Genomic DNA, 26,237 nt, shown 5'->3' with positions numbered 1-26,237 from the left:
TTTCCTTTTATTACAAATTTGGGGTGATGTTGGTTTTCTATTGCTTAGTGGTGAAAATAATTTGGAGAAAATGCTATTCTGTCGAAGAGTGAGGCTAGTTTTAGTGGGTGTGGATGTGTGTTTCCTCGATGTGAATAATTCACCAAAAATACGGACTAGCCAGGGGGTAGGGGGGGGGGGGGGGGGGTGTATTTTATTGAGTATTCTTTGCTTTTAATCTTATTGCACATTTTTGGAGATTCTTGTTTTGTACGGTAATGATATGTGATGTAATGTAACGAATGTAGTGATAACATCGAGAGAGAAAAGAATGCTAGTGTGTTTGAGAGTGAGGCTAATATGTGTGTGTGTGCATGTGTGTGGATATGAGTGTCCTTCATATGAATAATTCTGTGGGATTTTTACTAGCTGTGGGAGCATTAATATGTGTAACAGGCATGGTACTCTTCCGCCGATCGGCGGAAATCCGCCAAAAACGAAAATTTAAAAAAAAAAAATAATAAAAATAAAAAAATAAAAAAATTTAAAAAAAAAAATCCGCCCATTTACTTGAGATTATTATTTTTTCTTACTCAAGCCTTGTTATCTTTCACTTATATCCCTCTCAGCTTCAAGGAGAGGGCACTAAACACATTTGAATTAGTAAAAAGTCGTCAGCTTCAGGGGGCGTTGCCCCCTGACCCCCACAAAAGGCGCTGCCCCTTCGGCCCCCTGGACCCCCCGGCTTTATTTCAGCTGAAACTGCCATTCCTTCAGTACCATGCCTGGTGTAAGTGCCTTATTGCAAATGTTGGGGATACATGTAGTGGTGTTGTATGGTGGTGATATTTAAAGGGGGGATGTCGACGTCTGAAATGTTTGTGTTGCAAGGTGTCACACACACACTCACACACACACACACACACACACACACACACACACACACACACACACACACACACTCACACACACACACACACACACACACACACACACACACACACACACATTTAATTTTACCACGCTTTTTCATCTGTGTATGAAAGCAGTAGCACAGACTTTCCGAGACATATCAGCCCTCGTTGAATGCCCGATTCTCGGAACGGAATGAAAGGGAAAGGTCAGCGCTGTACAACAGAAAGATGTTCTCATCGCACAAAAATGTGTCCTCTGTCGCAGTGGCACAGTGGACCGCATCTATTTTAATACCTCTGTGTGTGTGTGTGTGTGTGTGTGTGTGTGTATAAGAGAGAGAGACAGAGACCGATATTGTGTGATTTTGAAGGCAGGTGTTTATTTGTTGAATCGATCCTGAGTATGTGTGTGTGTGTGTGTGTGTGTGTGTGTGTGTGTGTGTGTGTGTGTTCATACTTCTATGTGTGTGCGTTTATCATGAGTATAAGAACAGCTATAGGCACTGCGTAAGTGCTTGTCCGTGTTTTTGTGTGCTTGAATGTGAGTGTTGATGGTTGGATGTTTGCTTATGAATATACATGTATGTGTGTTTGTTCGTGCATATTTGCACAGTCTCCTTCCATTATCTCATTATATAAAACCGTGTCCTCTCATTTGCATGTAACACCAGCCTGCTTGTCACTACATGTACATCAGACAGGCTTATAGCGAGATGGACCGTGCACATGCGGATTTGACACTTTTTACACCCCCGGTATAGGGGTGTGTATAGGTTTCACTCGATGTGTTTTTGGCGGTATTTGTGTGTTTGTGTTCGCAAGTAGATCTCAAGAATGAACGGACCGATCGTCACCAAACTTGGTGAACAGGTTCTATACATTCCTGAGACGGTCCTTACAAAAATTGGGACCAGTCAAACACACGGTTAGGGAGTTATTGCTGGATTAAGATTCTACAAGGATTTATACAGAAACATATTCGTGGTCAAAGGGAAATAACCTTCTCAGTTGGTGGCAGGGGGTGTTTTTCCTATCGGAGGAATTTCTTGTTTTTAATCATCTTTGCATTGGGGATAAATTTTTCATATAGATTTATTTATAATTATATGTTGTTGGTGTGTGATTTCTGTGGTTTGAGACTGTTCTATTTCTGAGATTGTATTGCTATGTGTGTGTGTGTGTGTGTGTATCTGTGTCTGTGTCTGTGTGTGTGTGAGTTTGTTTGTGAATCTGAGGTTTTGTATAATTTCTGTGTTTGTGTCTTACTTGCCTGTTTGTGTGTGTGCATGCAGTATCATTCATTCATTGTATGAGATTTGTCTATCTGTTTGTCAGTGTGTCTCTCTTTTTTGTTTGTGTATGACTGCAAAGTCGGGCTGTTAAAATAATGTATATTGTGTGACCTTGTATGTTCAGTGATATGTTGTACACATCAAGCCAACATTGTGTAATTTGCATGTGAATGCACAGACGCATACAGACACGTAAGAGCACACATACATGTAAACGCAGACACACCAACACACACAAATGCACACTCACACACACGCACACATGGGCATGCACACACACACACACACGCACACACAATCAAACTCACACACACACCAATACACACAAATGCACACACACACACACACACAATCAAACTCACACTGAACAGACACACCAATACACACAAATGCACACACACACACACACAATCAAACTCACACACACGCACGCACACAAACATCACACATACACTCACCCAGATAACACAATATAGGGAACTAATTCTCAGATGGCACCATATTGCACATATATTTTGCATCTTTGGCCACACGCACACACACACACTCACGCATGCACACATATTCACACAAACACACACACACACAAACATATTGGATTGCACACAATCATACACACAAAAGCAATTCAGCCTCGCACACATTGACAATGTTCCTTGTACATACATCCTTTTATTTTTAATTTGCAGGACATTACTTTGTCGGCTTCTGGGTCTGACCACCATGTGACACAGAGAAGCGGGCCCCGCTCCAAAGTGATGCAGATTCAAACACAACCCACATCTCGCAGCTATCTTTTCCCCAGCTAGCAAAGTGCAATGGTCTCTGCAGTAACCTGCCATTGACTACTGCTTGCAATGTGACGAGCCGTTGAAAAGTTGATTTGAACAGGACGGCGCTCGACTGATTGTTGTGTCCGAGGTGTTTGGAAGTGAGGGAGGATTTGTTAACAGAAGTGAGGGAAGATTCGTTAACAAGTGTTCAAGATGTCGGACGGTATTGCTCCCTGGAACCCCCTGCAGTTCATCGTCATCTGCAGTTTTACTGCCTTCACCACCTTCTTCATCCCCCCTGAGAGTGAGTGGGATGTTTTGATGGTTTTGAATGTTGTTTTTGTGTGGACTTTGTGCACTTTTAGTATTTTTTGTTTGATTGAAATGTGTTTTTTAATTTATCTAGTTTTATTTTAATTTGTTTTGATTTATTTTGTTTTATTTTATTTTATGTTACATGTATTTATTTATTTTTTTTCCATTGTTTATTGTTTGTTATTTAAAAAAAAAATTTACTTAAAAAAAAAAACCAGGGACTGAGGGGGGGGGTGGGGGGGGGAAGGGGGGGGAGTCGGCTTCAGTTGAGGCTTCTTCTGTAAAATGTATCAGGGAGTGAGATGACGCATAATTTCTGCGTATTTGACAAATTTGTCATTGCGGTGGGTATGGCATACAACAAAATAATGGGCCACTTTTTCTCCAGTGTTAATCCTGCATGAAAAATTCATATCCTAGTTTGCTTTCAGGATTATTTCAAATATATGCAAGGCTGCTGTGCTATGATTATTGCATCTCTGGCAATGAAAACAAAAGGAATTGTTATGACATGTTAAAATTCAGAACTAAATAAAATTGCTCCCTGACGCATTTTTTGCCTGTCATTTTGTCTTTAAGAGCTTAGCATGATCGATTCTTGTATATCTGTGAATTTTTATTTTGTTTATTTATTTTATTTTCTTCTTCTTGCGTTCGCCGTTTTATTTTATTTTAAATTGGATTGGTTTTTTTTACATGTGAAATGTTGAATTTTAATGTTCTTTATGCATTTTGTATGTGCCATGAGACTGCTGTCTGGCAGTGAATAGCACTATATAAAAGCATTTTATTATTATTATTTATATCATTAATATTACAGTGAAATCCACTTTTTAAAACTCCCCAATTTAAAGCTTGACCCTCCCGTAAAACCCGGTTTTCTCAGGTTTTCTGTTATAACCAGGCATGGGAATTGTCCGCCGAAAGGCAAATTTCCGCCGAATTGTTTTTTTGTTCCGCCAAAAAAGCAGAAGTTTCCGCCGATAAAAAAAATGGGGGAGGCAAAAATGGTTCTAAAAACTGAATGAAATGGCAAACTTGGAGCTAAGATGACACCAAATTCCTCCTTTTGGGTTCAGTCTTTGGAGAGAAAAAAATTCCGGGGGAGCATTTTCACGGACCCCCCTAGCAAGGCTTAGGTGCTTCGCGCCGTCAACTTTGTTATTACTTACAAATTTTCAGCCTTTTTTACAATTTTTAATTCCCATTTCTGAATAACCTACCCAAATTTACCCCCATTCTAAGACTGACCATCATTTGTAAAATACCCCCCGCGGGTTGGGAGGAAGAATTTACCCGATGCTCCCCAGCATGTCGTAAGAGGCGACTAACGGATTCTGTTTCTCCTTTTACCCTTGTTAAGTGTTTCTTGTATAGAATATAGTCAATTTTTGTACAGATTTTAGTCAAGCAGTATGTAAGAAATGTTAAGTCCTTTGTACTGGAAACTTGCATTCTCCCAGTAAGGTAATACATTGTACTACGTTGCAAGCCCCTGGAGCAAATTTTTGATTAGTGCTTTTGTGAACAAGAAACAATTGACAAGTGGCTCTATCCCATCTCCCCCCTTTCCCCGTCGCGATATAACCTCCGTGGTTGAAAACGACGTTAAACACCAAATAAAGAAAGAAAGAATTTGTAAAATCTAATTTTCTCAGACGTTTTAAGGTCTCAAAAGAGAGGTTCCATTGTGTGATGCATTTTCTTCCCCGTCTTGGCATACGCCTGACACGTTTGTTTCTTCTTCGTCGTTCGCTCAGACAGCAACTCCGGAGGCCCTGATGAAGGCTGCTGTACGCCGGAGGCTCTCCATGGGTACATGTTTGTTTTAAAAGCATAGCGTGATCTACCCCCGTGTATCTGTGAATTTAATTTTTTTTTATGCCATTTTTTTTTTAATGTGTGAAATGTTGATTTTTAATGTCCAATACATTTTCTAAATGGCCATGAGAATGCTGTTTACTGAGGAAAGGACTATGGGAGAGTATTTTATCATTATCATTTACATTTATTTTTATTATTAATTTTTTATTTATTTGTTATTGTTATCGTCATCATCATCATTATCATCATCACTATTTAATAATAACATTTAAAATTATAATAATAATAATATTAATACATGTATATCATTTTATCAACAGCGGGTCTGTCTCTGGTGGCGGTGTTTGTGACGCTGGTGGGACTGTGTGTACCTGCCCTCTTCATCCAGATCAAACTCGGCGGCTACCTGCAGAAGGGCATTGTGGGTATCTTCTCCATGTTCTTCCCCATCTGGAAGGGTGAGTCACTGTTGTGCTCTGTTTGTTGAAGAAGCTACATACATGTAATTTTGCTAGAGAGAAGCAGATCAAACATTATGATCAAATGTCTTGGTAAAATGTGTATGTGTGTGCAGTGTGTGTGTGTGTGTGTGTGTGTGTGTGTGAGTGTGTGAGTGTGTGTGTATGTGTGTGTGGATGCATGCATCTGTGTGCATGTGTGCATGCATGCATTGCATGTGTGTGTATGCATGGGTGGATGTGTGCATATGAGTATGCATGCATGTGTGCAGGCATGCGTTTATGTGTATGCATGCGTAGATACTCACAGAATATCTCCCTCTCTCTGTGTGACACAGGTGTGGGGATAGCAGCATTGCTGGACTTGCTACTGAGGATTGCATCCTTTGCCCCCCTGGTGGCCCAGTTTGGAACCTACGCCTTCATCGCCATCTCCGACAGCAACTACGTGTGGGGGTCATGTCAGAACCTACAGCTCAAGGCTTTGGACGAGGGCTGCATGGGGGAAGAGAGTTTCAGGTATGTTATTGCCTTTAGAGTTTTCCGCACACACTCATACACACATGGGTGTTACTCTTCCGGCTTTTGCCGGATTTCCGGTTTTTGAAAAAATCTGAAGCCGGAAATTCCGGTTTTCCGGGTTTTCAAAAAAAAAACAAAAAAAAAGCTTCGTTTCGCTTAGTTGAAATAACGAGCAGCGGTTCCGATCCGACTTTTGACACCAGTTCGCGTGCTTTCTCGGTTCGCTCCCTTGGATTTGCCGCCATCTTGCTTATTATGATTTGGTTTCGTCGGTGTCCAGAAACTTTCTTTCAAACTTGAGCATTTTGGACCCCTGCCTTTCAGGTTTTTTGATTTTTCCCAGTAACACCCATGTACACACACACACACACACACACACACACACACACACACACACACACACACACACACACACACACACACACACACACGCACACACACACACACACACACACACACACACAAAATGAGTCTACAATTAATCATTGCTTTGCATTATTTTGTATTGTCTTTTAAATTTAAAGGGAAACTTATTTAAAAGGATGATTTTGTGAGATAAAGCGTGAGAAGGCAGAGTTTCTAAAAAGGTCTTTGAAAGCAGTTGGAAAATTTTGAATAATGTTTTCTGGATGTATGCAGAAGATTTTGTATAATGTCTTTGAAATAAACTGAACTCTAGAAGTTGTTGTTTTGTTTTCAGTATTCTCCCACAAAACATCCACAGGCCAGAGGAACTCTTTTACAAGTGAGTAACCTAGTGTGACTGCATCTGATAAGTACAAATTCGTATGGAAAGTCAATCCAAATCTGACATTAAATAATTGTGTTCAGATCAGTTTGTGAATTTTTCTTTCTCTTTGGATGGTATTGATATCGATACAAAGTCCGTCCAAATCTGACATAAAAAGTTATTTTGTTCCGATCATTAAGTAAATCTTTCTTTATCTTTGATTGTATTTGTATGGAGGGGTGCAGTGTTGTTCCCAGGTTCAGAGAATAATATTTTTTTTTTTTTTTTTTTTTTTTGCTTAACGCCCAGCTGACTACGAAGGGCCATATCAGGGCGGTGCTGCTTTGACATTTAACGTGCGCCACACACAAGACAGAAGTCGCAGCACAGGCTTCATGTCTCACCCAGTCGCATTATTCTGACACCGGACCAACCAGTCCTAGCACTAACCCCATAATGCCAGACGCCAGGCGGAGCAGCCACTAGATTGCCAATTTTAAAGTCTTAGGTATGACCCGGCCGGGGTTCGAACCCACGACCTTCCGCTCACTGGGCGGACGCCTTACCACTAGAGGATAATAGATTAATTAGACCTGCCTGAATTGAAAATACAGGGGAATTATTCCAATATATTGCATTCTTTTAACTCGCAAATTCGGCTGTATCGCTCTGACACACTTGGGCCCTAGAAATTAAGGGGACCGACCTTTTGGCACAAAACAGGAAGAAGAAAAGGTTGCAAAAAGGTCGTTTACTGGTTTGTACAGAACGTGTCAAACTTCACATGCATACACACACACCCCACCGGTTGTTCCCAGACTAAAAGGACATAAGGTATAATGTATCGATTAAACATGGGATTTCCCTTCTTTGAGCCATGTGACGTCAGAGTCCAACAAAAATTCATAATTAGGCGGCCAGCCGAGACTACAAAATAGTGCATGTTTGTGTGCATTCAGTCGTAAAAACTAAAAGGAATTTTAATCAGAATCGTTCGATACATAAATCTTATTGAATGCTTGACCAAAATGTGACATTTTACACAGATTTTAACAGCCATTGTTCACCTCGAGCGCTAGCGCGTTCTCGGAGGAACACTGATAGTCTTGATCTGTGTAAAATGTCATATTTTGCTCAAACATACAAATAACGTATAATGTCCAGATGTCCTGCATACAATTACAATGTTCGTCAGAAGGCCTCAAACATGTAAAAACTATCTAGCGGTCAACCAGCTACTGTGGTCAGACCAGCGCATCAGATAAAAATGCATGCAGCATTGACCGCAGACCAGGGCCGGAGAACATCATTGATGAATGCGATACAGGCAGTAACTTAAGTTGCATGACATTTTCAACAGCAAGAAAGGCCCGGCATAGACGATTTGTTTGCAAATAAGTCTGGCGCAACAAAAAATAACGTTTTGTTTTATCAATAATCTTCTTGTTCATCGTTCATGGGCTTAGACTCCCACGTTCACTCATGTTTTTAGCACGAGTGGATTTTTACGTGTATGACCGTTTTTACCCCGCCATTCAGGCAGCATATGCCGATTTCGAGGGAGGCATGCTGGGTATTTTTGTGTTTCTATACCCATTGAACTCTGACATGGATTACAGGATCTTTCCCGTGCGCACTTGGTCTTGTGCTTGCGTGTACACACGAAGGGGGTTAAATCACTTAGCAGGTCTGCACATAAGTTGACCTGGGAGATCGGAAAAATCTCCACTCTTAACCCACCAGGCGGCAGCGACCGGGATTCGAACTCACGACCTCCCGATTAGTAGGCCGACGTCTTACCACCACGCCACTGCGCCCGTCTATCAATAATAAAACGTTACAATATCACAACGGATGTTTTCAGGTACGAGTTTCTGCAGCTGACCAAAGACCCGACCGACATAGAGGGATTTCCACAGTGGCGCTTTACGGAGATCGCTCGCAAGGCCGAGGTCTCTCTGATGCCCGTCACACTGGCCATCGTCTGGGTTCTCGTCTTTCTCTTCGTCGGCTTTGGCGGCCGCGTTTGTGGATGGGTAAGTGGACTGTTTGGTTGATGTGTTTCTTTTGTTTTGATGCTTGGAGTAGTATTGTTGTGTTTACCATATCTTATCAGTTTGAATGATAATGCCTGCGTTTGTGTTTTATTTGTGCTCAAAGTATTGTTATTTTTGTTTCTGAGCCTCCTTAGCATGAAACCTAAAAAATATCTTAGAAATCTTTGATAAAAAAAAAGTATCTTGCAGTGCTGGGCAGTATGGCTTCCAGGTAGCAGAAATAGGATTTGTATGTGACTCCTCACTAAATACACTTTTTCTGTCAATCTTAAAGGCATATGTACTCGATGACTATACACGCTAATTGCTTTACCAACAGCTGGAGACATGCTAAATTAAGTTCCCTGCAAAATATTGTGGTCTAGGACCCCTTCAATGTTGAGATATGTTAATTTTCATTTTGATCTGGATCGTCCTATTTATAGATTTGGCAACACATGTAACGTTGATGCAAGGGAGCTAACACCGCGGCTTTGTTGACATCCTCACTTTTTCAGAGGCTAGAACAAGCTGTAATGCATGTATTATGGTCCGCGCATGGTGACATATCGTCATTATATGGTCTTATGGTGCGTTTGACATCGATTATGGGCAAACTACACTTTGTAAACACGGGAGCGCGTACATATGCCTTTAAAGCATGAAAAAGCCAATTTTTCAAGCCTAATTTCTCAACTTGAGCCTAAAGAGAGCTTGAGAGTAAAAAAACTTTTTGGAACACAAAATCTTAAAAATGTAGGACCTTTAAAGGTAGTCGTCTACATTTTTGCTTTTTTTTCAATAATCTTATGGTTAGATTTCGCTAAAAAGTTATGTCAGATGATGACTGAACCATGGGGAAAAAAGTTATAGAAAAAAAATATATGTAAACATTTTTTTTAATTTTTGGGTAGCGTGACTCACGCTTCCAATATTTTGTTTTCTGTTTGCTGAGAACATGTACTTTGCCTAAAAATACTGACCAATCAAATTCATGTCACTATGCTTATAGCCACGCCCAAACAAGTGCAGCAACAGTTTGACACTGGAGCGCTGTCCACGCTTTTTTTTAAACGCACGAAATGCACGGGATTTGAGAGGAGTTTTGCGCTTGGCATTTTCCAAATAAGGATATCCTACTACGAGTACTACGCTGGAATACTACAATGAATTTTCAAACGGCTACACTGGCTTCGTCTTTTCTGATCGAAAGGGGGTGTATTGTTGATATTTGTAGATAATAAACTCTGCATTTTAATGGTCAAATGGCGATTTTGGTATAAAAATGTAGACAAGGACCTTTAAAGGGAGAAATCTTCAATAGAGGGAGGGGGGGGGGGGGGGGGGATGTCTCAAAAGGCGAGTTCCTATGTAGTGCTTCTTAATCGTTCACATAGCGCTTGTACTATTTGGACCTAAATGTGGTTTACAAAACTGGTTTTGCCTGTGCTTTAGATAATATTGCTTTTGCTATTCAATCCTGCATCTCTGTTTTCTAGGCTAAATTTTCTTTTTGACTGCGTGGTTTCAGATCCTGTTCATCCTAGGCCCGGCGGCGGTGTCGTGTCTCCTGACTGTTCTAGGCCAACCTGAATCTTTGTTTCTAGCGATTTTTCTCTGCCTGCGTGGTTTCAGATCCTGTTCATACTAGGCTGAATCTTTGTTTCTAGCGTTTTCTTTTTGCCGTTTTCTTTTTATCAGATCCTGTTCATACTACTAGTTACTAGGCTAACCTGAATCTCTGATTCTAGCTTTTCTTCTTTTGCCTGCATGCTTCAGATCCTGTTCATTCTACTCTAGGCCCGGCGGCCGTGTCCTGTCTGTTTATTCTACTCTAGACCCGGCGGCCGTGTCCTGTGTGTTCATTCTACTCTAGGCCCGGCGGCCGTGTCAAGTCTGTTCATTCAACTCTAGGCCCGGCGGCCGTGTCATGTCTGTTCATTCAAATCTAGGCCCGGCGGCCGTGTCCTGTGTGTTCATTCTACTCTAGGCCCGGCGGCCGTGTCCTGTGTGTCCATTCTACTCTAGGCCCGGCGGCCATGTCCTGTCTGTTCATTCTACTCTAGGCCCGGCGGCCGTGTCCTGTCTGTTCATTCTACTCTAGGCCCGGCGGCCGTGTCCTTCCTGTTCATTCTACACTAGGCCCGGCGGCCGTGTCCTGTCTGTTCATTCTACACTAGGCCCGGCGGCCGTGTCCTTCCTGTTCATTCTACTCTAGGCCCGGCGGCCGTGTCCTGTCTGTTCATTCTACTCTAGGCCCGGCGGCCGTGTCCTTCCTGTTCATTCTACTCTAGGCCCGGCGGCCGTGTCCTTCCTGTTCATTCTACTCTAGGCCCGGCGGCCGTGTCCTGTCTGTTCATTCTACTCTAGGCCCGGCGGCCGTGTCCTGTGTGTTCATTCTACTCTAGGCCCGGCGGCCGTGTCCGGTCTGTTCATTCTACTCTAGGCCCGGCGGCCGTGTCCTGTCTGTTCATTCTACTCTAGGCCCGGCGGCCGTGTCCTTCCTGTTCATTCTACTCTAGGCCCGGCGGCCGTGTCCTGTCTGTTCTGGGCTACGGCTACGCTAACCTGAATCTCTGTTTTCTAGGCTACATTTTTTTTCTTTCTGTGTTTTAGTTACTAATATTGCATTTGCTGTTCACTCCTCAACCTCTGTTTTCTACACTAATTTTCTCTTTGCCTGTTTGGTTTCAGATCCTGTTCATACTAGGCCCGACTGCGGTGTCGTGTCTCTTAGCTGTCCTACGCTAACTGGAATCTCGGTTTCTAGCGTTTTCTCTTTGTTTCAGATCCTGTTCATACTAGGCCCGGCGGCGGTGTCGTGTCTCCTTGCTGTCCTACGCTAACCGGAATCTCGGTTTCTAGCGTTTTCTCTTTGTTTCAGGTCCTGTTCATACTAGGCCCGGCGGCGGCGGTGTCGTGTCTTCCTAGCTGTCCTACCCTAATCAGAATCTCGGTTTCTAGCGTTTTCTCTTTGTTTCAGATCCTGTTCATACTAGGTCCGGCGGCCGTGTCCTGTCTCCTGGCTGTCCTAGGCTATGGCTACGCCAACCTGAACACGGACAACGCCAAGGACTTCCTGGCGCGGCACTACAAGATCTACTTCCTGAACAAGGACCAGATCCTCAAGGACTGGACCAAGGGCTTCCAGCTGGTCATGTACAGTCTGCCCATCTGGACCGCCATCGCCCCGACCATGGGACGCATGTGCGGCAGAGGCCGGAAGATCAGGAATATGTGAGTCCTTGACCTTTGCTCTTGATCCTTTGTCTGTCACCAATACTCCAAAGAAAGGTTTGCAGACATGGGAACCCATAAAATGTTGCTGTATTTTATACGCTTGATTGTCTAAAATATGATCTGTACGGTAGGTGGACAAAAAATATGATGAGAAAAATTCTTAAGACTCGCTGCTTTTCATCTGTTTCTTTTTATCAATTAAAATGACTTTATAACTCTGCATGGTTACAGCTTTTGTTATTACACATTGAAAGAACAATTTGTTTATATCTATTGTGAACTCATTCAAGGCACGTCTAAATTTTCCCTGTGTTCCCTGCCAGCACGCGATTTAGAGCCATTTTGAAAAAATTATAAAAAATCAACAACAGAAGATAACCTTACATACCTTTATGTTTTTGCAAAGTTTGGAACTTACTCTTTTAGAAAATATATGAAACATTTGAAAGTACATACCTTTTGTTGTCTTCATATCCAGGCAAAATATCCAATTTGAAGCACACACACAAAAAAATGTTTGTTCTTGAATGAAACACCAGTAACTCACTGTTGCGGTACTTTTTCTCACAAAATCAAGCTGATATGCACTGTTTCAAATGTCAAGAGTGTTGCTGGTGAATCAGAGTGTTGCTGGTGAATCAGAGTGTTGCTGGTGAATCAGAAACAAAAATTACTGTTAAATAGACTTGAACTGGTGAGTGTCAAGCATAATCGAGGCGCGTCTAAATTGTTAAATTGTCCCTGTGTTCCCTCAAATCGCACGATTTTGACCCATTTTTAAAAAAAATGATAAAAATCAACAACACAGAATAACCTTACCTACCTTGCATTTTTGCAAAGTTTGAAACTTGCTCTTTTAGAAAATATATGAAACATTTGAAAGAACATACCTTTTGTTGTCTTCACATCCAGTCAAACTACCTCTTTGAAGCAAAAAAACAAACAACTTTCTACGTCATGGGTTCATCATACACAATGTCATGATCGACACTTTCATTGCCCGAATCATCACCCAAATGATCGTCCATTGGCACAAATTCGTCACCAGAATCTAAAATATCATCTCCACTATCATCATCACTAAGGTCAAGATCAGAACCGTACTGAATAACAAGTTCTAGCACTCTTTTCAAGTTACTACGTCTTGTCAACAGAACGATCCGCCATCTTGGAAAAGTCATAACACGTGGGTCGCACACCGTCAACAAAATCAAATTAATCCCAACAATTGAAGGGAAGGAACTGTTTACAGTGGATGGTTCCACTGTAGACAGATAGAAGTTTACTGCTGGTTTTTTTTTCCCTTGGTCAGCAGGACCGTTTACACTGTTAAAAATTCGTGATATCCGTCGGAACTCAAGTACAGGCACGCGGCCAACGCTAAACACAGGTGTCGGAATTCCAGTTCCGACACGCAGCGAATGAGTTAAACTTAATCAACGGTGCAGCATGTTTGAATCATCGATGTTCAAATGTTGCATGGAGTACACTCAATTTTCCGAAAACACACCAAGTTTGTTTGAGAATACTCCAAGTACGAAACAAAGGTTCCCAGGTCTGACAATGAAACGTTTGCTTGTTGTGGTGATGGTGGAAATAAAGTGAGCTTGTTTGTTCCTGCGCCATGTTTCAGAGGCTGGCTGCTTCTCATCATCATGTATGCCATCGTCAGTCAGTTGCCGCCCATCGCCATGGCGCCCTACATCTCCAACATGATCTACCAGAACAATCCTTATGTGGCGTGTGAGTTTCAAGACACTGACGTGTTTTTTTAATTTTTGGCTCACGTAAGTGTAGCCAATGCGATTGTAACTTTGTCTGTCTGTGCGTTTGTGCGTGTATTTGTGCGTGCGTGCGTGTGTTTGTGCGTGTGTATGTCTGTGGTAGAAACTTTAACATTTCGTCATTTGAAGACGTCACATTATGGCGTAAGAGGGTTAGACGTCACGCGAAGGAATTACTGAAAGTCTCGGTTTTGAGCGGGCCGAGACTAGTTGGAAGGCAAGAGTTATCTTTTTCTTTTCATGTCTTGGCGTCTCAAATCTTATTAGTCAGAAAGCGCATGCACGTAGTCTCGACCAGCGCGTGGTGTGCTTCTTTCTGAGTACTTTACGTCACAAATTGTACTTTACGTACTTGATGATGACGTAAGTTAATTGTATGTGTTCTATTTCGTTGACTGAGCACGGCCGGGACCAGTTGGCGTGAGCGCTGGGATTTCGAGTTTCATTCGACATGTCAATGCATAGCAGTATGAAATAATACAGGTAGGAGGTTAGTTCTTGTACTTTGGGTCAACCAAAGTCGATAAATGCATTCTTCACTATGGTATTGAGTCTGATTTCGTCGTCCATCTTGAATCGAAAAGCACTCCTCTTACAATAAAAAAACAACTTCGTTGCGAGCTACGGCGAAGCTTCACATGTCAAAACTTGAGAAGCGATGTTGGGGTCAAAGTACCACGCCGTAGCTGCGGGTTTTTGGTATGAAGACTTTGCGAAGCTTCGTGTAGTGAGTTTGTGTTACTGTTTGTCTATTTCTTACATGAGCCTTGAAGGCTTCGCCTCTTGTTTCTTATTGTGTTCACCAGTACAGTCAAACATAGACGGGCGCAGACGCCTTGTGAATAATATATCAGCCTCCTAATCGGAATGGTTGCGAGTTCAAATCCTGGCAGCGGCCGCCTGGTGGGTTAAGGGTGGAGATATTTCCGATCTCCCAGGTCAACTTGTGTGCAGACCTGCTGGTGCCTTAACCCCCTTAACACGCAAGCACAAAGCCAAGTGCACATGGAAAAGATCCTGTAATCCATGTCAGAGTTCGTTGGGTTATAGAAACACGAAAATACCAAGCATGCTTCCCCAAAAAGCAGCGTATGGCTGCTTAAATGGCGGGGTAAAAACGGTCATACACGTAAAAGCTGCGGGAGTTTCAGCCCATGAACGAGACAAGCAAACTAGACCTGGGGTTTGTGTGTGTGTTGTGTGTGTGTTGTGTGTGTGTGCGTGCGTGTGTGCGTGCGTGTGCATACATATGGTTTGTGAGTAGTTGTATTTTTAAAGCTGAGGAAAGAGTCCTGTGAAACATTGTTGAAGCTTCCATTAATTTGTTAATTTGTACTTTGATGTTCCCATTTAATTTTGCTTGTAGTTTTGTGTACAGAAGGGACAAGTTTTTTTGAAAGTTGGATAGTGTTCTTTTTTGACTCACATGCGAAGCAAAAGTGAGTCTATGTACTCACCCAAGTCGTCCGTCCGTCCGTCCGGACGTCCGTCCGGAAAACTTTAACGTTGGATATTTCTTGGACACTATTCAGTCTATCAGTACCAAATTTGGCAAGATGGTGTATGATGACAAGGCCCCAAGAAACATACATAGCATCTTGACCTTGCTTCAAGGTCAAGGTCGCAGGGGCCATAAATGTTGCCTAAAAAACAGCTGTTTTTCACATTTTTCACATTTTCTCTGAAGTTTTTGAGATTCAATACCTCACCTATATATGATATATAGGGCAAAGTAAGCCCCATCTTTTGATACCAGTTTGGTTTACCTTGCTTCAAGGTCAAGGTCACAGGAGCTCTTCAAAGTTGGATTGTATACATATTTTCAAGTGACCTTGACCCTGAACTATGGAAGATAACTGTTTCAAACTTCAAAATTATGTGGGGCACATGTTATGCTTTCATCATGAGACACATTTGGTCACATATGATCAAGGTCAAGGTCACTTTGACCCTTATGAAATGTGACCAAAATAAGGTAGTGAACCACTAAAAGTGACCATATCTCATGGTAGAAAGAGCCAATAAGCACCATTGTACTTCCTATGTCTTGAATTAACAGCTTTGTGTTGCATGACCTTGGTAGGAAAAATGTGTAAAGCATGTGAGTCGTATGGGCTTTGCCCTTCTTGTTTCTGTGTAATGTGAATCATTAATGTCCGTATTCTTTCGTTGATATTTCCTGAACTTGGATTTCCTGCGATCTGTTTGAAATATGGTCATGTGTCTGTCTTCCTCAGTGTGTCGACATTGTTGATGTTGGTGGCTTTTGGTTGTATTTCCTGTCATTTTGCTTCAAGGTCTTCTTGTGTAAACTGTGTCTTTCTGGTTTCCTGTATAGGCTGGTTTGAGGATGTGTGTGTGTGTGTGTGTGTGTGCGTGTGTGTGTGTGCATGATAGCAGGCTGTCTCTCTGATTATCTCTTTGTGTTTGTGTGTGTGTGGTTGTTGTTTCCGTGTGTGTGTTTGTGTGTGTATCTCTCTCTCTCTCTCTCTCTCTCTCTCTCTCTCTCTCTCTCTCTCTCTCTCTCTCTCTCTCTCTCTCTCTCTCTCTCTCTCTCTCTCTCTCTCTCTCTCTCTCTCTCTTTGTGAATCCCTGCTTATGTGTACCCACTCCCTCTACCCCTACATCTCTTTTCTCTAACTCTCCCCTGTCTCTGCCTTCTCCTCCACCCATCCCATACCCTCCGGTATTGTTAAAGATTGTATTGACACTTTCTAACCCACCTATGTTGACAAAGTGGTTTTTTTAGCCGAGACCAGCTGTGCTGCAGCAGTTCACTCAGAATTGTAGTAACTGTGTAGTAACTCTGTATCAACATACAGGCGTTAGATGGACGTTATAGGAAGCGACTGCGGGCGGGGATGTAGCTCAGTCGGTAGCGCGCTGGATTTGTATCCAGTTGGCCGGTGTCAGTGTGAGTTCGTCCCCACGTTCGGCGAGAGATTTATTTCTCAGAGTCAACTTTGTGTGCAGACTCTCCTCGGTGTCCGAACACCCCCGTTTGTACACGCAAGCACAAGACCAAGTGCGCACCAAAAAGATCCTGTAATCCATGTCAGAGTTCGGTGGGTTATAGAAACACGAAAATACCCAGCATGCTTCCTCCGGTGTATGGCTGCCTAAATGGCGGGGTAAAAAAACGGTCATACACGTAAAATTCCACTCGTGCAAAAAACAAGAGTGTACATGGGAGTTTCAGCCCACGAACGCAGAAGAAGAAGAAGGAAGCAACTGAAGCTAACGGTCTGAGCAGATATATCCGTACGTGGGAGACAATGAATTAATTAGTGTTACGCGTGTGTTTGCTTGCAGATACGGTGGGCCCCAATCTGATGCTGTGGTTGATGCCTGCAGCGTTTACCTCCCTTGGCGTTCCTCCTATCTACGCGTTCATCTTCTTCCTCTCAGCGTTTATCTTCTCACTCATGTATCTGGTACGTTGCGTTATGATGTACATGGAATCTGGTTTTAAGAACTTACATTATGCATGTACTCATTCACAAACGCACACGCACGGTACACACACAAACGTGCATGCACTCACTACCGCCCACATGCATGCGTGCACACACACCACACACACACACACACACACACACACACACACACACACACACACACACACACACACACACACACACAAACACACACACCAGTCGCAACAACAAATGAGATGTTGATGATGATGCCGCTGCTGCTGCTGCTGCTGCTGCTGCTGATGATGATGATGATGATGATGATGATGATGATGATGATGATGATGATGATGATGATGATGATGATAATGATGATAACGGTGATGAAAACAACAACAGCAATGATAGCAAACGTGAAAATGACTATTAAACGTAGATGGCAAATAAGGAACAGGGCAATTTCTTAGTGAGTTAGATGAAGACGAGGAAGATGATGAGGAGGAGGATGACAATGAGAATAATGAAGATGAGATTGAACATGAGGATGATGACGACAATGACAACGACAACGATGATGATAATGACAATGACAAAGATGATGATGATGATGTTGCAGTGTATCGGGTGTCTGACCATCGTGGACAACATCGTAGTGGGGCTGGAGGGGTGATGATGATGATGATGATGATGATGATGATGATGATGACAATGACAAAGATGATGATGATGATGTTGCAGTGTATCGGGTGTCTGACCATCGTGGACAACATCGTAGTGGGGCTGGAGGGGTGATGATGATGACGATGATGACGATGATGATGATGATGATGATGATGATGATGATGATGATGATGATGATGATGATGATGATGATGATGATGATGATGATGATGATGATGATGATGTTGCAGTGTATCGGGTGTCTGACCATCGTGGACAACATCGTAGTGGGGCTGGAGGGGTGGATAGAGCGCAAGGCTTGCAGCAAGGTGGCCGTTCATCTCCTGGTCACTTTCTTCGTCATGTGCATCGCTAAGGCCCTCGGCATCATCCACACCACAAAGGTCAGTTTACTATTTAGTTTGAGGTGTGTGTTTGGTGTGTGTGTCCATCTCGTCGTCACTTTCTTCGTCATGTACATTGCTAAGGACTTGACTTGACTTGGTGCAAGTACAAGCTGATTGATTGTGCGTGTGAATTGTGCAGGCTGGTCTGTACTACTCCATACTGTTGGACCGGTGCATGTACCAGCTGCGCTTCGTTCTCATCCTGCTTCTGGCGCTGGGACTTCTCGTCGTGTATGGTAAGGATGCAGTAAAGATTATTGCAGATTTGTTTTTCTTTCAAAAGTTCATTTTTTATGGCATGCCTGAGGAATCTTGATTTCTTAGGATTTGATCTCCACACACACACACACACACACACACACACACACACACACACACACACACACACACACACACACACACACACACACACACACCTCCCCCAGCCCCAACTAGTCTAGGAGAGCTGAGTGAGTGAATTATTCATTTGTTCATTGTTTTGTTTCATCACATGCACACACACACACACACACACACACACACACACACACACACACACACACACACACACACACACACACACACACACACACAGATAAAAATGCAAAAACAGGAAGCCGGTGGACAATGATTTGCCTGATGAATACAGTGATAGGCACGAGACTTGACCGTGTAGTGTCATTGTGTGACCTTGTGTGTGTGCAGTGAAGCAGAACTTTGCTCTGTTAGAGCGAGTGATGATGGCCTTCTGGTTTGGCTCCTCCGCCCTCACGTGTGCCGTAAGTTCTTGATACAGTATCCTACACTGCAGTGGAACCCCCTTTTAAGACTTCAAAAAATCTGTGAAAATCTGGTCTAAAAAAGGAGGGAGTTTTATATCGGGGGTAAATTTACAGAGGTTATGAACAGAAAATGTGAGAGAACCAGGCCTGAAAAGGAAGGGAATTTTTAATCGGGGGCTGGGGGGGGGGGGGGGGGGGGTCTTAAAAGGGGTGTTGTACTGTACCGGCCAAAACCAACGCGCCTCTCTCGCATGCACTGGTGCCAGGAATTGGTTTTGTTGTATTCAAACTGTTGTAAAATACAAAACAGATGAGATATCTCAAAACAAAAACAAAATCCGATCAGAGTATTTTACTGCTAGAACGATGAGTGTACGATTTGTACTTGTAGTCTTGTTTTATGTATCAATAACAGTAACCTGATATATGGGTAAAGTGAGTTATGACCTGGATGGCGCCACTCTTGTTGCTGCTAGCTTTCCCTTTTTCCAGGTTTTCCAGCAATGGGACAATAAAATAACGGACACGGAAATGAAAACACGCAAAGCAAGCAAGAATAGGATGATTTGCACTGGATCAGTAATTTTATTAATCTTTCCTATTTAATTCCTATTTTCATAACATCCACCTGTCCACAAGGACCACTGTTGGCTGGTTCCTGGGGTGGTTGTTACGGTCAGGTTCAACTGTATTTGCACCAAATAATTATGTGACCCTCCACCACAGCATGAGTCGCATGTCACCTTCGCATGATGTTCATATATTTACATTTTCATAGAGTTTTTTATGCTCTATCCAGTGGTGAAAACCGTGTTAGAAAAGAGCGAATAAGCCTGTGACTAAGGTGACCCTCACACTGTTACCAGACACTCCCCGGACTTATATTAAGCCTAGCGCAGAACTGCGCGAGGTGACATGCGACTCATTTTGTGGTGGAGGGTCACATATAGAGAATGGCCGAGTGGTAAGTGCGCTTGCCTCGGAAGCGAGAGGTTGCGAGTTCGACCCTGTGTCGGGACGTAAGCAATTTTCTCCCCCCTTTCCTAGCCCAGGTGGTGGGTTGAAGTGCTAGTCTTTCGGATGAGACGAAAAACCGAGGTCCCTTCGTGTACACTACATTGGGGTGTGCACGTTAAAGATCCCACGATTGACAAAAGGGTCTTTCCTGGCAAAATTTGTTTTGGCATTGATACAAAAATGTCCACCAAATACCCGTGTGACTTGGAATAATAGGCCGTGAAAAGTAAATATTCGCCGTAATGGCTTGAGATTTACTGGCCGATGTGAATGCGTGATGTATTGTGTAAAAAATTCCATCTCACACGGCAGAAATTAATATGTAAAGCGCTTAGAGAACGTCAAGCGCTATATAAATCTCCCATATAAATAAAGAATACAACGTGGCTTGCTGTGTCGTACCAGATTTACACGAGTTTTTTGTTTTTAAATATTCGCTCGCAGTTCACTATTTGAAAAAGCAACGAGTGTAAATCTGGTACAACACAGCAAGCCATGTAGTATTCTGTTTATCCTACATACTGTACTTACGTGTATTTTACTGAAAATGTCCTGCAGTCGAGGCAGCTAAATTGAAGACGCTTGTTTTGGAACCTCGATCTCTTCTAAAGCCTCGTGCAATCTATTACGTCAAAGTAAAGAAACGTCACTCAGAAAGTGTTAGTTCTAAAATTTCATCCAGGAAAATTAGCTCAATTTTTTTTTCTATGATGACGTTTGTCTCGGTGACTTTGGCATCATTTGCAGTGAAAAAACAGGTCCCTGCCAGACTTGCTTGACATGACCTCATTTACATGATATACACACGTGTGATTTGAACGATTATTATCTCACGAGTGTCTCTCTCACGTATGTAGGATAAAAGTAATTAGTTGTTGTTATTGACTGTGTACTTGTTCTTATCGCTATGATGAGTTAGTTTGCTTGTATTTTCTAATGTCATGATTTGTATATCGTGTGTGTGTGTGTGTGTGTGTGTGTGTGTGTGTGTGTGTGTGTGTGTGTGTGTGTGTGTGTGTGTGTGTGTGAGTTGTTTATTGGAATTGTAAAGTGCTTGGAGCTGTGAATCGGGAATTGCTCAATAAAAAAAGTGATTTATTATTATTATTATTATTTGATCCATCTTACGGTATGCATTTCACCGACAGGGCCTGTGGTTCTACACGTTGATGAACAGTGAGGATGGAGGGTTCCTATACCCAACCACTGAGAAGTCCAAGTTCTCGAAACAATGGAACATCGTCGGATGGGCCATCGCTGCTCTCCCCTTCATCGGGATCCCAATCGGGGCTCTACATGCCTGCTACTCCGCTTGCGGCTCTGGCGCTCCGGTATGTGTGGCGTTTTTGTTTTCTCTGATTGTGTGTGTGTTTGTATATGAATGTGTGTGTGTGTGAGTTTGTTTGTGTGTGTGTGGGGGGGGGGGGGGGGGGAGAGAGAAAAAGCTGAGCCATCGCTGCTCTCCCCTTCATCGGGAGATGCCCATCGGGGCTCTGCACGCCTGCTATACTCTGCTTGTGACTCTATGGCTCCCGTATGTTGAACGTTTTTGTTTATGTGTGTGTGCTTGTTTGTTTGTGTGAGGGTGGGGGGAGAGAGAGAAAGAACTGGACCATTGCTGCTCTCCCCTTCATCGGGATCCCTATCGGCGCTCTGCATGTGTGCGGCTCTGGGGCTCTTGTATGTGTGGCTTTTTTGTTTCTCTGTGTGTGTGTGTGTGTTTGTGTGAGGGTGGGGGGAGAGAGAGAAAGAACTGGACCATCGCTGCTCTCCCCTACATTAGGATCCCCATCCGGACCCTACACGCCTGCTACTCTGCCTGTGGCTCTGGGGCTCCCATATGTGTGGCATTTTTTTCCTCTGTTTGTGTGTTTGGGGGGGGGGGGGTGCGGGTTAGTGGAGAGAGAGATAGAGAGACAAGAGAGAGAGAGTAATCAGTATGTGTGTTTGTTTTTCTCCTTCTGTCTATCTGTCTGGGTCGGTAACTGTGTGTGTGTGAGTGAGTGTGTGTATGTGTGTGTGTGTGCTATATTTTTAAGCCATGATCGTGCACGTGTGAGAGGGGGTGGGGCCAATTGTAAGCCAATCATATTGTCTTCAGCAGTTCAGATATATATATCCTTTGTGATGAATGTTGGCACAAGCAAACATTTCAGCACTGAATATGAGATACATTGTTTTGAGATACAAAAGAGCTGCTTTGTCTGTTTGTTTGTCTGTTTGTCTGTGTGTTTGTCCGTCTGTTCGTCGTTTTGCATTCTTCAACTAACCCTCACCTGTGTATCCTCCCTGACAGGTGTGCAGCAAGCTGTGTTGCGGCATCACGGAGCGCGTCAGGGAGCACCAGTTTGACCAGCTACCCCCTCCCCCTCCCCCCGAGCCCACCGCTCCCCCCTACATGTACACCTACATGGACAACGCCTACCCCTTGGACGACACGTACAAGATGGAGTACGACCCGCCCGAGACGGAGCCCCTGCGCCCTCACAACAGCCAGACTCGCATCTGAGTGTAGGCGGGCAGGGAAGGCTCGACTGTTGAGCAAAAACCAGCAGAAGTAATTGTCTGTAGAATTTTTCCTTCGAAGGCTCGACTGATGAGCAAAAGCGAGCTGAAAACTTGTCCAATGTATGAGCAAAGCTGAAGGAAGGCTCGACTGTTGAGCGAAAGTGAGTGGAAGAATTTGTCAAAAGAGTTTTCTTCGAAGGCTTGACTGTTGCACAAAAACCAGCTGAAAACTTGTCCAGGAGAATGTTCAGTGCTCTAAGAGCAAAGCTAGAGGAAGGCTGAGACTTATTGTGTCGAGCAAAAAATAAGTTGAAGAACTAATGTTTCAGACTTCAGCACCCTAAGCAGAGTTAATGAAAGGCAGAGACTTTATTGTGTGGCGGTGCTGAAGGCTCGACTGTTGAGCGCGAGCGAGTGGAAGCACTTGTCAAAGAATAGGTCACACTTCAGCGCCCTAAGGGCTGAGGATTTTTTGTGAAAGCTGTTCAGGAAAAGCGAGTGCAAGATTTTGACCAAGAAAATGCTCACACTTCAGTGCCCTATAAAACTGTTTGTGTGGAGACAGACACCGAAAGCTTGACTGTTTAGCAAAGGGAGTGGATTTTGCCAAGAGAGTGCTTCAGCCTTCAGCGCCCCTAGCAAAACTAAAGAAAGACAGAGAAGTTTTGTCCGAAGACTCAACTGATGAGCAAAGCGAGTAGAAGATTTTGTCCAAGAGGATATTCACACTTAATCGTAAGAAAAGCTCAAGAAAGGCAGGGAGGTTTTGTCTGAAGGTGCTGTGGAACATGACCTCATGTGACCCGGCCGATCCTGTCCTCACAGCTCACTGCTTTCAACTCTTCAAGTGAATATTAAACTTTTAGGAGGGGTCAATAAATAAGAATCAAGATCTTGCAGAACTTCAAGAGAGTGAATGGTAAATAGGCCCTCACTGGCCTCAGCCACTGATCAAGTCAAGTCAAGTCAAAACACAATGTAAGTCAAGTCAAATCAAGAAATGTTCTTCTTATGCAAGTAACACTTGCAAAAACATGGGTGGTGGTTGCTGGCTTTGATTTCTTACACCAAGTTTGGTCCTTCTCTGCCTTCAGTACTGTCAGACTTTCTTCAATGCTCAAATCATAATGGGGAGATTAAAACATTATGAGCACGGGTACTGGTTGACCGTTTTTCTCTCATGAAAACTGTGCACAAAAAGAGCCGCTTTTGCCCAGCGAACGTATACGATTGAACAAATTGCTTCATCGAAAGATTGACAGACACAGCCTCTTCTGCCCAGCGAATATAACGATAAAATTGCTCCATCGAAAGGTTGACGGACACAGTCTCTTCTGCCCAGCGAAAAGAAATGAAAACATTCATTGCTTCAATGAAAGTTTCACAAAAAGAGCTGCTTCTGCCCAGCAAGCGTAAATAAACAAAGTGATTGCTTCATCGAACGATTTACAAACGGAGCCTCTTCTGCCCACCACATGTAGTGAACAAAGTTTCATTGAGTGTTTCCATACAAAACAGCCTCTTTCTTTCTCTGTTGAGAATGGGAAAAGAAGGTCACTTGGCCCGATGCCGCCCTCGGCATGTTCACTGTTTGTTTGTGGACGGTTTATACAGACCTTCTCAAGAGATGAAGGCCGGTAAAAGACAACTAAGCACAGCGAATCTTTTTACCTGAGTGCGTGGAAAACTCAGTCTTTTTCTTGTTTAATCTTTTTTTTCTTTCTTTCTTTCTTTCTTTCTTTCTTTCTTTTCTTTTTTCTTTCTTTTTTGCAACAACACTGAACAGAACAGAAGACCAGCAGTTGCTATCCAGAGCTTTTAGTTACGACACTGGAACTGAGACATGATGCAATTGGTAAAGGGGAAGCAATGGATGAGATCCATACATCCATGACTTCAATACGTTCAACAAATTGGAAACAGAGATAGGATTCATTCGGTGTGACTGTGACTTGAATACTTCAAACAAATTGGGAGCAAAGATTGGATCCATATGTCTGTGGCATAAACACTCCAACAATTTATTAGTTTTCGCTGGTGATGGAAAAGTGAAAGTGCTTCAGACTGTGGCAGCAGCAAGGTTTTGTTCCTGTTGAGATTGCTGTTTTTACGGTGTGACAAACTAACGCTCACTTCGGCTGAGTATGAGCACAAGACTCGAACGCTCAACCACAGTGTTGTGTACGTACAGGCGCTCATATTCACAAACCTGGTCATAATGTGGAATTTTTTGTTACAAATCGTGTCATTTTGAGTCATTAACACAACAATCATTTAAGCTCACAAACCTGTTTATTATGCAGACTTTTTGTAAAAAAAAAAAAAATCGTGTCATTTTAAGTCATTAACACAATTCCTTGAGATAGTGTCCTTCCCTTGAAAACAATCATATTCATTACCACGCATCTGTCCTGATTCTTTCACACGGAATAAGAGCATCTGTCCTGATTCTTTCACACGGAATAAGAGCATCTGTCCTGATTCTTTCACACGGAATAAGAGCATTTGTCCTGATTCTTTCACACGGAATAAGAGCATCTGTCCTGATTCTTTCACACGGAATAAGAGCATCTGTCCTGATTCTTTCACACGGAATAAGAGCATCTGTCCTGATTTCTTTTTTTGTGTGCTGAATTGATTTTGTAACTGACGGGCGTAGTGGATAAGACGTGAGCCTTCTAATCGAAAGGTCGTGAGTTCAAATCCCGGCCGCGGCTTCCTGGTGGGTTAAGGGTGGAGATTTTTTCGATCTCCCAGGTCAACTTATGTGCAGATCTGCGACGGGCGCAGTGGCGTGGTGGTAAGACGTCAGCCTTCTAATCGGAAGGTCGTGAGTTCAAATCCCGGCCGCTGCCGCCTGGCGGGTTCAGGGTGGAGATTTTTCCGATCTCCCAGGTCAACTTATGTGCAGACCTGCTAGTGGCTTATCCCCTTTCGTGTGTACATGCCAGCACAAGACCAAGTGCGCACGAAAAAGATCCTGTAATCCATGTTAGAGTTTGGTGGGTTATAGAAACATGAAAATACCCAGCATGTTTCCTCCGAAAGCGGCGTATGGCTGCCTGAACGGCGGGGTAAAAACGGTCATACATGTAAAAACCCACTCGTGCTAAAACATGAGTGAACGTGGGAGTTTCAGCCCATGAAGGAAGAAGAAGAAGAAGATGATTTTCTAACTGTCGCCTATTTAACTGACACCTATGTCCGTCTGTAAAATTAATTCAGCACACATAACCCAAAAAATAAAAAAATAAATACAACTAACAGGGATGGTCTAAGTCCCAAAATTTTAACTCACCAGTCGGGCTAGTAACTGCAAGAAAGTCACTAGCCCGCCAGAAATTTTGCTGGACGTACCCGGTACATACCAAAGTTGCTGCATCTGAATCAAAACTCGATGTTACAACCAAAAGTGTTGCATTTGACCAGAATTTTCACTGGCCAGCCGGGAGAGTTGCCAAGCGGTTTCTACTAGCCCGGCGGAGTTTTTTTTGTACTCGCCCCTGGTGATCGGGCGGACGATTTGGCCATCCCTGACTAAAAGGAAAAACGGGGCGGGGATGTAGCTCAGTCAGGGCGGGGATGTGGCTCAGTCAGGTAG

General features: G+C 43.2%; 1 protein-coding gene and 1 long non-coding RNA gene across 2 annotated transcripts in view; one reads left to right on the top strand and one right to left on the bottom strand.

The window, feature by feature from the left end:
* Positions 1 to 26,237, bottom strand: part of LOC138950564 (uncharacterized) — a 478,836-nt gene that overhangs the window by 22,735 nt on the left and 429,864 nt on the right. The window lies entirely within an intron of this gene.
* On the top strand, positions 2,584 to 26,227 carry LOC138950546 (sodium-dependent proline transporter-like). The gene is made up of 13 exons (XM_070322262.1): positions 2,584 to 3,262; positions 5,418 to 5,555; positions 5,894 to 6,074; positions 6,778 to 6,822; positions 8,672 to 8,843; positions 11,827 to 12,080; positions 13,717 to 13,826; positions 17,180 to 17,301; positions 18,195 to 18,347; positions 18,490 to 18,586; positions 19,035 to 19,108; positions 21,277 to 21,459; positions 22,425 to 26,227. Exons 1-13 carry the CDS (start codon positions 3,172 to 3,174, stop codon positions 22,635 to 22,637), a joined length of 1,833 nt encoding a protein of 610 aa, XP_070178363.1. The 5' UTR covers positions 2,584 to 3,171; the 3' UTR covers positions 22,638 to 26,227.

The sequence above is a fragment of the Littorina saxatilis genome, linkage group LG16 (assembly GCF_037325665.1).
Source record: "Littorina saxatilis isolate snail1 linkage group LG16, US_GU_Lsax_2.0, whole genome shotgun sequence".
NCBI classification, from domain to species: Eukaryota; Metazoa; Mollusca; class Gastropoda; order Littorinimorpha; family Littorinidae; genus Littorina; species Littorina saxatilis.
Note: the sequence above shows the minus strand (reverse complement) of the source record. Positions and strands in the feature narration are given on the sequence as shown.